The 12346-nt window shown below is 36.3% G+C and overlaps 1 protein-coding gene across 1 annotated transcript in view; it reads right to left on the bottom strand.

The window, feature by feature from the left end:
• Positions 1 to 12346, bottom strand: part of pxnb (paxillin b) — a 34376-nt gene that overhangs the window by 13226 nt on the left and 8804 nt on the right. Inside the window, exon 2 of the mRNA XM_066643853.1 lies at positions 1803 to 2008. Within this exon, the coding sequence (XP_066499950.1) occupies positions 1803 to 2008 (206 nt within the window). The remainder of the gene's footprint in view (positions 1 to 1802; positions 2009 to 12346) is intronic.

Here is a 12346-nt window from a genome sequence, read left to right as displayed (position 1 = left end):
TAAAACATAATGACAAAGAGGAGTGTTACCCAGAGGAGACCAAAAATAAATACAACTTGGGTCAAAATAACATAGCTGAGACTTAATATCAAATGACAAAGAGATCATCTATTATTTTAATATAACTGCAGTGTGTGTTAAAATAATTGTAATGTTGTACATGTTAAACAGATTTTGTTCTCAATATTGTTCCCATTCAGACTCAGTTACAAACAGCTGTATTATAGTAGTAAAACTTATGCCATTCTAGTCACTACTACTTTTTTTTTTTTTTTTTTTTTAAATAGTTCCTCTACAGTGGTTTATTTTAAATGAGAGGACATGATTCACTTAATTATTTTGAAACGTGTCTGTGCTGTATGCTGCATGCCTCTGCATCAGCATGTACGGTCTTGAAAAGTAATGGAATGTTTGCAGGAGTTTGATTCACAACTCAGATGTCAAAGTATGCAGAAAAACAAGACAAAGAAAGGCAACAAATTAAAAGAATAAAAGTGGAAAAACATAACCAACAAAGATTTACATCAAAAGATGTAAATGTGAAAATGAGTTTCCATCCACTGCCCTTTAGTTAATAAACTACAGATGACATCGACTATGATCAGGGCGGCATCGAAATGAGGGAGATTGAGAAAATGACTTTAATTTGAAAACCCTTTTTGCTTTATTAGTACGTTTCTGTGAATTTTGGGCCTTTTTCCTTCCATTTTTAATGCCCATATTTATTATTTGCTAAAATGTCTTGTTAAGACTGCTTAGCCTGCCCTGGTATATCTTGCCAGTAAGTCAAAGCATTATAGACTGTTGGAACCACTGTCCAGGATAATTTGAGACAGGCTTGCTACAATTCAGAGGACCACTCAGTTGGTAGAAGATCATTTGCTTATATAGTACATAAACTCTGGAATAGATTTCCTTAGAGTAAAAGGAATGTAAGCTTGAGAAGTGTTTCTAAATTCAGATTTGTTTAGGCAAGCATAAGCATATGTCTAGTGTACTGGGAATCGTTTCCTCCTATTGTTTGTAAGAGAGGTGTTGTTTCATCTTCTACCTTCCTAAAAGTTCTTCATTTAAACTACTTTTGAAAGATAGTAGTAGATTTTTTGGATTCACTAAGTGGTATCTGGTTATGTTGAGCACTAACTTACCATGTAGTTATACTGAGCACAAACTTAAACAGTGCGTTTATAAACTATGTGCTTTCCTGTAGTCACCGTAGCCTTTTACTAACAATATAGTGTGTACAGTAGCTATTGACATGTTTATAATGTGGCTTCTGAATTTTATGGTGTGGTCATTGTGGAAAATGATTGATTAAATAAAGTCAAAAATCAGTACATAAATGTGATGTAAAATGTTGGGTGAATAGAGAATATGAAACTGTTTATTTTTAGCCCACTGAAAGTACTTGGGGGAGGGGAAAAAAGTAATCTTCTAATAATAATAAAAACTTATTTTAACTTATTTTTAAAGAACAAACCTTTCTATCCTAGTATCCTAGTATTTTCAAAAACAGAGGATGTTCTAAAATTTAAAATAATAATAATAATAGTAAATAAATACAAATCCTGCATTTACAAATATTCCAGCTCCATTTTTCCAGAGTGACAGACATGAAAACAAAATGGAAACATACTCTGTAAATTAAATGAATAGTTACCAACCATATAGTGTCCAAAATTGTCAAAAATCACCTCTAATCTAGCATTAGCAACAACTTGGCTTGCACCCTCCCATAGAGCTACATGCTGTTATGCTATAACTTATTCACCCTCTGGGGGCAAAAAAATAGCATGCTTTACCTGCTGTGAGGAGTGGTGAGAATCAGGCCTGTTTTGGAGTGATCCGTTCAGAGCTTCAGAAGAGGGAGGAGGGGGCACGGGAGGAGGAGCAGAGTCCTGGAGAAGGCTTCCACCGCTGGGGAGGGAGTAGGGCGTCTCCTCTGGCAGGAACACAGGACACTTGGAGATATGAGCAGTGGAGGACTCAAGGTCCGCCAGTAACGCGTCTGTATAAAGAAAACAATGCCATGATTGTTCAGTTCTGAATAGGACATACTCAAACACAAGTCCAAACTATAAAAGACTCACTGCAGATTAGGCTTCTGGATCTTAGCACATAGCATGGACATGTGTCAACAATGCAGAAGCATTTCAGTGGGCATGCCAATTCATGTATTAAAACAAGGATCACTCTGATGCCCAATCTAAGCCTGGGTAATCTGCCAATATCTTTTAAGGTCCCTTCACTCCATTAGAAAAGACACAATGGCAAAATATAATTGCCAATCCTTATCAGAATCTGTTCTGTGCAGAACATGCTTGTATCCTTTCAAGATATGGGTTCTAAGAGGCATATTAATTTCCAAAAATCAACCCTAAAATGAGAGATGTAGCAACGATTTAAAGAGAAAGGTACTTTATCCTGTACTCTGAAGCTAGAGCTAGATTCCTGGTCTCAACATTACAAGAAACTCTAAGGCATGTGTGAAAAGTCTTCTGAGATCCACTCAAATGCAGACCAGAATGTATTCAACCAGTTTTTATTGAGGGTTGTTCTTTACGCAATACGGCCTATTTAGCAAGATATTCCAAAATCTAGATGGAAAAGTAACATTTATTTGCATAAAAAAATCTCCACATTGAAATGTAACTATTTAAGCAGAAATTTGCCATTATCAAGTGAATTCCACTCCAATTTACTACAAATTTCTAACTGTTAGCACCATCAAAAATTTACTATTCAAACAAGACTAGTTCTACAAGAGGGTGCAATTATTATTGGGGTTTCTGAGCGAGTGTAGTCTTGCCAAAATATACTGAAAGAGCCATTTTTGGACGGAGCTTTCCTGCGTCAATCTGAGTAGCCAATACACCTACCAAAATGTGTTTTTGAACTGTGGGTGAAAACAAATAAAGTTAACGAATGTATTAATGAAACTTGGGCAACAGTAATATTAAATTAGCTTTAGGCACATTGTCAGCACTTAAAATAAGCACATGGCCTGATAAACAACAGATCTTAAAATGAAAAAGGAATCTTACACCGTCAAATGAAAATAGCAGCAAGTTATTCATTTACATGAGTCAGTACCTCATTCCAAACAGTCTGTCTTTAATCATGTGACTAAATACAGTGTATGAAAAAAGACTCAACTGTACATGACGCTTCCAGACCTGTATATGTCATTTAAGATGTAGCACCCACCAATACATTTTGGAACTTTTGTTCTATTGTATGCTTAAAAATAAATGGGCAACAAGTGATTTGTGCTAATAAATCATGACAGTCTAAAGCTAGTCATAAGGGAAGCCATCTTGAAATATTGTTGCAGGAACATTGATTTGTTTGCAACTTAATTATGATGCAAGGACAACATCAAATGTGCTAACACTAACACTGTGTTGGGGGATACAAAAAAAAGTGGTGATACTCAAGATATATTTAACAAGAAATGTGTTTGATGTACTCAAGAAGCTCAGTGACAATGCTGAATGCAGATTAAATAAATAAAATATATCCATGTATCATGATGTTTTAAGTTAGGATATGGCACACATTTAGAAAAACGGAAATATATGCTTTTACTGCCTAACTAAACATTAAAGAGGACACGTTTCAGTCTTCTTTACACAAGCTAACAGTTCCCCAGGGTTTTAATTGAACATCTATGACATTGTTCAAAATATTACAAGGACCAAACAACACAGCACCATTCTCCCTCTGTCTAAACATTCCTGTCCAAAGGAAGGATTCCAAGAGGCAGCACAAAATCAGAAAAACTTGTTTCATTGCTTATTTTCAGAATTACATGGTATGTTCGAATTAGCCTATCCATTCAGCTCAGAAGCACTAGGCCTGTTCTTCATCCCAGCAAAATAAATCTGTAATATCAATTTAAAAATTGTCAATCATTTTCTTATTCTTCCTTACATATTCAGCTTTGCATTTCCACCTAATATCTGTTTTAGAAGCCTATTACTGACGCCACCCCTGATTCAGTCTACATGCAAATTAAATCTAGAATACAGATACTTAATACTCACACATTCAGGCTAAATATCTAGAAAGATAACTATCTTCAATCCTCCAAGCTCGATCACCTGTGTGTAATTATACACAAGTGCATCCACAGTAACTTTTTTTTTTAAGTTGTGTTCCACACAGAAAAAGATCAGGATCAACTTTCTGTCCATTTTGTTTGGCAAGCCACAGCAGTGGCTAAGTTTATTGAGACATGGGGAAAAAGAAGCACTACCAAATATCTGTGATGGCGACTTACATTATTACAGTAATCATTTTTAACTGTGGGTGAGTGGAATCATGGGTGGATAGATGGATAAATAAATAGTTAGATGGATGGGTGGATAGATGGATAATCTTTATTTATCCTGAGGGACACTGCAGAAGTACGTGTTTTGTTTTTATCCTTTAAATGTAGTGTCTGCATATTCTAATCAACTTCAAATAGCTAGATTGATCTGATATTTTCCAAAAAGTGCATTAATAAACCTGATTAAAACTCAACTTAAAACAGCATTTTTGCATGTCCCAACTTATGTTAAATACATTTTATTTTGAAATAATCAACCTTAAAATAGAATATATATTACACTGAATACAATACATGAAATATTTTTTGACAGTAATATTCAAACAATGCATAAACACACCCATTCATATCTGGAACTTTCTACCAATATCCTACCAATTAGTTACATTTGAACACCCTAAATATCGTGTGGTAAAATGATCTTTCATTTTTCATGAAGTTATAAACAAATTCTACATTGAAGCTTGCTCACCACATTAGATTAGCCAAACAATAACATTTTAAAGGGAAATAACCATATAACCTAAATATTTTCTTTACACATCAAAAGAGCAGGAGTTATACTGCCTTGAGGCAACAATCATAATCAGTATAAGTAATTTTGGTTCCCTATTAAACAAAGCAAAAATCAGTAGCCTAACATTAGCCAAATTAAGCTAAATCTCCTAATAATGAATGCCTAAATGCCTGGCAACAAACACACTGGTCAGCGACTGGGCACAGACATTATGTCACTGAGCAGATTCCAGTAGTATTTTTATTCCTCTCAGTACTGTCCCGTAGCATTCACCGTAGAGTCACTGTATGTGCAGTGCTGATAACGTGGGTGTGTACTGCAGGTTAGGCCAGACAGTATGAATCAGAGCAAACACTTTATTTCAGGTGTTACACTGACTGGAAAAAGGGGGAGGGGAGGGGGTGAATAAAACAGAAAAAAAGAAAATAAGGGGGACTTATACAAATATATATAACAATTTTTCATAACCATAACACACAGTAAGGAACAAGAATCTTTTACTGTGACAGTGATGGCATGTTTTAACCTGCTGCTATGAAAAATAGACAAAACGTGCCCAGGAGGCCTTATAACCTGGTTGCTCCACTAGCACTGCCAGAGCAAAATAAAGCACTTGTCTCTCACCACCCTCCATCCACCCAGCCCCAGCCTCGGGCTGTCAATAATAGCACGGATCCACACAGCCCTCACATACCGTACTGAGAGGGGAGACAAAAATTCTCACATGCTGAGGGGCTGACAACATGGGTGGCTAAAGACTGCCACTGCACTGGTTTCTATGACAGCTATACCGTAACCTGTGCCTTGGATATCTGAGCCTTTGCCACAATTACTTAGAGTTTTACGAGTGCACATACCGGAGCACCAGAAATACTGGGTGGGATTGTACTGACCAAATTTTATAATCATAATATTTCCAAATATATTAAGATATCATAGTATTTAGTTCATGTGTCTCTTCCTACTCAATTCAGAAATTATATATGTATATATATATATACACACATACATACATACATACATACATACACATATATATATATATATATATATATATATATATATATATATATATATATATATATATGGTTTATTTAAAATGTTATGCTACACTGAAAATAATGCTTATTACCTTCCAATTGCAGTAGAACTACCTTTACCTGGTGCTAGCCCAGACACAGCTATTTAAAAAAAGGTGTGGTGAAGAACAATGATTAGGAAATCTAAAGAGCAATTCATCGCATGAAGTCATAATTTAAGTTTTTCGAGCCTATTTGTTGCTTTATACGTTCTCTTCTCTGAATCTTATTTGGTGGTGTAAGAGTGGGTATAAGAGGCAGACACAGTATGTGTGCCAGCTAAATGCAGTGCAGATTTAAAAAAAATAATAATAATAATTTGAATGGTTTTGGGAAAATCAGTTCTCACATACTGAAACTTTTAATATTTATTGATTTATTCAGTAGTTTAAGCCAAAAAAAAAAACTGTCCATAAGTAGAAGCCTCATCATTCATTAACAGTGAATAAGAGCTGAGAGGTGTTAGTAGTCTAGTCTAGTAGTAGTCCAGCACTTAAGACATGCCTTACACACAAATGAGACTACTCTTGGATTACTTTATACAAAACAACAAAGTTTACCACATTTAAAAATGACGTGTTACTCACTGCGTTTTAGTTTTTATTCCTCAGTAGTATTCCAATAGCTTTAGCCACATCTGACAGTGTACTTGTGCTGCTTGTTGAAGTCAATGAAAAGAGGTAAGATGATGTGTGTGTGTGCCAGTGAGAGCCAGTTAGCGATTGCTGTGGAGAGGGAGGGACACTGAAGCCAGTGATCATTAACCCACACTTTACTAAGCAACTGTACAGAAACTCTTCCTTCTACATTTCTGTTAATCTCCTTCCTTGCAATAATGTATATACTAAAGTCCCTGAACAGTTCAACATATTTAAGAAGCTTTCAGGTGAAAGTCGGCTAACATGGCTTATTTATGAGAAAATATGCTCACCTTTAGTCTAGATCATTTAAATATCCTTTGTGGATTTAAATATAGACCAGGCATATGTCATTAGGGTGCATACGAATAAAAGCATACACAGACGCCATATCTAAGGCTAGCTATGTTTAACCATAGCCACTGAACCACATGGGAGCGTAAAGCACAGCTATTTAAAGTTTAAGGATCAACACGCAAGTCAGTGCAAATGTGCTGAAAATAAACCTAGCCGGCCAGCACACGCTCGCCTCTGCCGTTAAAAGCCAGCGAGAGGGGCCCTGGCTTTAGTACTATCCATGCATACCTTCTCCCTGTGTCATACTCATTCCTATATGATTATTCCCTGTGAGGAAGATTAATGATTATAGGGTTAAACAAAGTCTCCATAGCAACTGAACACAGATACAGATCACAGCCAATCACGGGTGAAGGGGCAGGGCAGAAATGCATTACCTAGAACTGAATCTCATATGTGACTCGTTATTATATCATATTCTGTCATCTCTCTCACTGATCATGCTGAGGATCTAAACCCCACTGAAAGAAATAATTAACTTTGCCAAGAGTTTGGTGTCACATAAACTCAAATCTATCCAGGTGGCTTAAAGTCATTGATTCTGAGAAATTAATGGTGCAGGAGAAGCAAGAGACAAGTGTGTAGATAAACAATTTTTCCTCATACACATATATGAAACACTGAAATGGTTGCAAACGATAATGACTGAGACACTTCAACAACTAAAATATTTGGAAAAAAAAAAAGCGTGGAGTATCGTGACTCTGAGACGATAGGAGTGATTCTTCAGACATGCAGTTCACAGTAGGAGATTTTCTGCATCAGGTGTGTTTTTGCAACAGGAAATGTGCTTCAGGTGAGGCTTAGTGCATGTGCAGCAGTTGCAGGAAATATTTCTGAACTTTAGCAGCCCCGTTCTCACCTGTGCTCTCTCTGACTTTACCCAAAGTCTTTACTAGGATGCTAGTGGAATAAAGTCCGGGGACAAACGTTGTGCGTGTTTGCTTTCACGCGAACTGGGATTACAAGTGGAACAGACATATTGTTGCTGGGATTTTAAACACTTTGTCCTCCCTCACCGATGTAACATCAGTGACAGTGTCTCATGCGTTTCTAAATAAAGTGTTATTTGTACACTGGTCCTTCTTTAAATGGTCACAAAATGCTGCTGGCTTAATGTTTCTGGTTTGTGTGACAATAATTCAATATATCACAAGATAAAATGTGGTCTATTGAATTCAATAACAATAATATAGAAATCAATAACAATATTTTAAACATTTTCAATATTTCAATATACTTCATCTGTCACTGACTGATTTTGATTACAGGGTGTTCATGGCACTCACATTATAAAGTTATTTTAAAAATATTAATATTGACAAAGCCAAGAGGTTTATGTTTGATGGTGATGTCATGTATCTTGTTTGTTTTGGCAGTTTTTCAGTGGATTCATAGCAACATCGGAAATATATAGAATCGGCCGAAATGAAGAAATATTGTGATATAATTTTTGCCCATATCATCCAGCCCTAGTGGAGCAATTCTCAGTCCAGCAGAACTGTACCAATGCAAGACACACAAACACAACGTCAGTGTCACTGCAGCCATGAGAAATGATCCACCACTTAAATCATACCTGACCTGTGGTGGTCTTGTGTGGGTAAAAGGAGGCAAAGTATTCACAGCAACAGGTGGAATATACCCTATTTTTTGAAGTGTAATTTTAGTAATACAAAGTGCTCCTGTATCATCAGTAGAGCTGAGAGAATGTAAACATACTGTACCATTCAGAAAAGGTGAATTTGTTCATGATCCTGACACAGCACTATAAAACACACTTCTAATCCAAAGTCACTGAGGGGGGAAGGAAAAAAAAAAATGTGTGTGATACTCTCTTACATATTTCTCCACAAAGACAAACTCAGAGCCACACTTTATTTTCATTTCTTATTTTAGAGCCTTTAAATGCAGCTCAAAGATGGTGAGTCTGTCCGGTACATCAGTATGGGACAGTAAAAGACATTTACCCTGATGCCCACATCTTAAGAATCAAACAACAAAAAGGTTAAGAATATTTCACAGAATGTAATTCACTTCATACCGAAAAAGATCCAAGTGTCTTCACTGTAGGGCCAATGGTTTTTGAACCAAAAACAAGTCCATCTTTTGCTACAAATTCCCCAAAACTATTTAAAAGCACTGTGTGTAATTTATAACAAAAATCTGCTTTAACAATCATTATTTTGTTACCGTTCTTGGGTAACATATAATGCATACTACCTTAAAAGAAAAAATGTAAGGGGAAAAATTTCATTGGGCCTTAGGTAAGGGTTTGGCATAAAATGTATTAAGTACATTCTATTCACAAATGTACATACAGGTAGATGCAAGTACAGATCCAAAGTGAACTCCTATTTGCTTCCACAAACATGCCTTTAATTATTTTAAGCACAAAAAAATATATATATATAAATTAATACATTCTCACAGCATTTCCAGCCAAATGACTGAAGAAAATAAAACTGAATTTTGTTCTGCATAAATCTCAACCACTGAATCATAGAGAGAAAATGTTTCCTTTCTCAAGTCCAAAAAAAAAACATGGACACAGAGCCCAGCTGTGATTTGTTAGAAAATTTCTTCATTTCCTAAAAAAAATGTATACTATCTAATTCCAGACTGACTACAGTGAATGTCAATCTGATGACTTAATTCATGCTCTGTACCTGATCAGCCCAGGAGGAGGCAGTCTTGAGTTTAATATAAGTAAGAGAGGAGGGCCTGAATCAGAAATACAAAATTACTCTTTATGGAGAATGTAAGAGTGGTTCATTAGAATATTTAAGAATGCAAACAGGAACACGGAGTCAAGCTTTAAAACATACACTGTCACAGTGATATGAAGAGTGATGAGGTGCACAGGGCGGTAGCGTACGTCCAGTCTGTTCACATCTAGCATTGGGTGTAAACTTGGGAGGCAAAGTTCCACTTTGAAATTACACATCATTCATCTTAAAAAGCACTCAGTTCATGTTGCATGACATTAGAACACCACAAGTACAGTGAAACCTTTCACTGGATCTACTGTACTGCTTGGCTAGTTCCTACAGTGCAAATCTGAGAGACTGTACTGTAAACATAGGTCATACAGTATCGAGTTACGTGTATAAAAATGAGATATAACTTCTTAAACATAACCATTATGAGAAAACCTCAAAAGCAGCTTCATGTGGCCTATGGCCATGTCTTTTTAATCCTTCTTTCCTGTGCAAACAGCTATCCATTCCACCACCACCCCTCCTTATCTGAATATCTGAATGTGAACAAAGAATTCCTCACATTCCTTTACAGAAAAAAAGCAAGCCACAGCAGGGAAAGGTAGAAGGATGTGCACTCGACAATATCACAACAATTATGTGCTAGAACCCACATATCTTACAACAGTTAGCATTTATTTGACTAATCTCGCCACTTCTTGTGACTAACTTATGTTCGAGTTCCACCCACCAAATTACAGAAAAACAGTTCAAGCATTGATTCCAAGAGGCACTCAATCTCCTGCAACAAAGAATGTCTGTTTCATAAATGGTTGCTCCACTTTCAATTTATTCTGATATGCACAACATAAGCATTCCATATCTTGCTTATTGTAAAGTTGTAAAACTATATCAAGGATATTAAATGTGTTATACCTATTTGAGGACAAAGGACTGATGAAGAAAAAGAAAAAAAAATTTAATATTTGAACATTGAGTAAATAACTTGCAGTGGGTAGCATCTGGATGATTTGGGAAAAACCAGGCATGAATGTGTCAGAATACCAACCAAGTTCTTATTTAACACAATATTGTACACCAGCAAACAGCAATGACTGCCGAAGGCCAATACGATATATTATTCTGTTTTAATTTATTGTAATTTATCACAACAAAAAGCTCTCTCATATACATATAGCTAGTTCTTAACACTCACCAACTGTAAGTACAGTTTTAAAAAAAAGACAATGAGAATGACCCCTGACTATAATTTTTATTTAAATAGGTGCCATAGAAGCCATACAATAGAAACCAACATTTATATTTTCAGTTAGAAGAGTTTGGTACATGGAACTCACATGGCATGGCCCTCAGAAGCTGGGGTTTCCTCCTTAAAATTCCAATAAACCCTCACTTGAAAAAGGCAGCAAAACAATCAAATACCAAAATCTAAAACTGTTTCATAACAGTCGTGACTAATTCATATTTATGCAATCAACCACTCAGATGTGCTCATTTCAAACATTCATCTACACCCCTACACTGTTTGAGAAAGTAAAAACCTTGCTGCTAAACAGTAAATATTAGATTGTTCAATATTTTTATTTAAATTGTTCCTTTAGTTTCTATGGTTCTCTACTTGGTTTTCTCTACAAGGTTTTCTACTTGTTTCTGGTGATCTGTGTGTCAAAGAGGATGTGGTGCTCCTAATGGTGCTTTCCACTGCATGGGGACAACTCTGCACGACTCGACAAGTTTAAAGCTTGTCGCTTTTCCACTGGCAGCGCTCCCCTGGTAAATGGAGCTGGTGATGTCGAAAAACCCAGTGTATAATAGGAATCGCTGCCTTTGAAAACCACAACTACGTCAGAAGTTAAGCGCTGTTTACTCATCGTGTATTCACGTGTTGTTTTCGTTTTTTGGACTAAACATGGCTCCATGCCCCAGTTCTCACTGAACTGTTTTACTTGCTCCACATTTGGCTTTCAGTGGAAATTTGTCTGCCATTGGCCCAAGGAGCATATAGACCTTTTCAAAAAGTCTTGAGGTAAAGTTACAAGCTGCCGTTGCGAGTCAGATAAAATAAACGTAAAAGCTACTGTAACTTAGATTTTACAAGCGGCGAATGGATTTGAATGAGCTCGTCTCACACAAAAAGGATAAAGCCTCATATCTTCGAGCACAAAGTTGAGTGAAGTGTCTTCAGAGTATTATGTCTGTTTTGCTACTTCTTTCTCTCTTAAACCAAGCTCAGAGCTAACCTCACAACTGTGGTGGGCTACTGGGCTTGTTTATCTCCACCCGTTATCAGACTGTCACATCTCCAGTCAGTGAGCTCCCAGAGCACCCCCTCCCTATGGCTCACTTAAATGCACAAATATGTTTGGCCATGTTCTTAAAGCAACAAAACAGAAAATTGACACAGCACACATGTCATTAATACCACCCTAATTTCAGATACTGTCCATATTTTTAAATACAGCAGTATTTGTTTAATACATTATTATCGTTTGACCATCCAACCCTATTCAAAATCACAATCTGAGTATACATCTGGTTTCAAATACTATATAAATGCATTACATGGCACCTTCCCTTATTTACATATTGCATGATATTACCAGTGTTCTACAAAGTACAGAGCAAGCATTTTGCTTTCAGCTCTTAGTTGTAAAAGAGAGCTCCTCCCATTGTGTGCAGTGAGCATGAAACTACAAGCTGAA

Source organism: Hoplias malabaricus, chromosome 14, assembly GCF_029633855.1.
Source record: "Hoplias malabaricus isolate fHopMal1 chromosome 14, fHopMal1.hap1, whole genome shotgun sequence".
Lineage (NCBI taxonomy): Eukaryota > Metazoa > Chordata > Actinopteri > Characiformes > Erythrinidae > Hoplias > Hoplias malabaricus.
The sequence above is the reverse complement of the archived record's forward strand: the minus strand, read 5'-3'. Positions and strand labels throughout refer to the sequence as shown.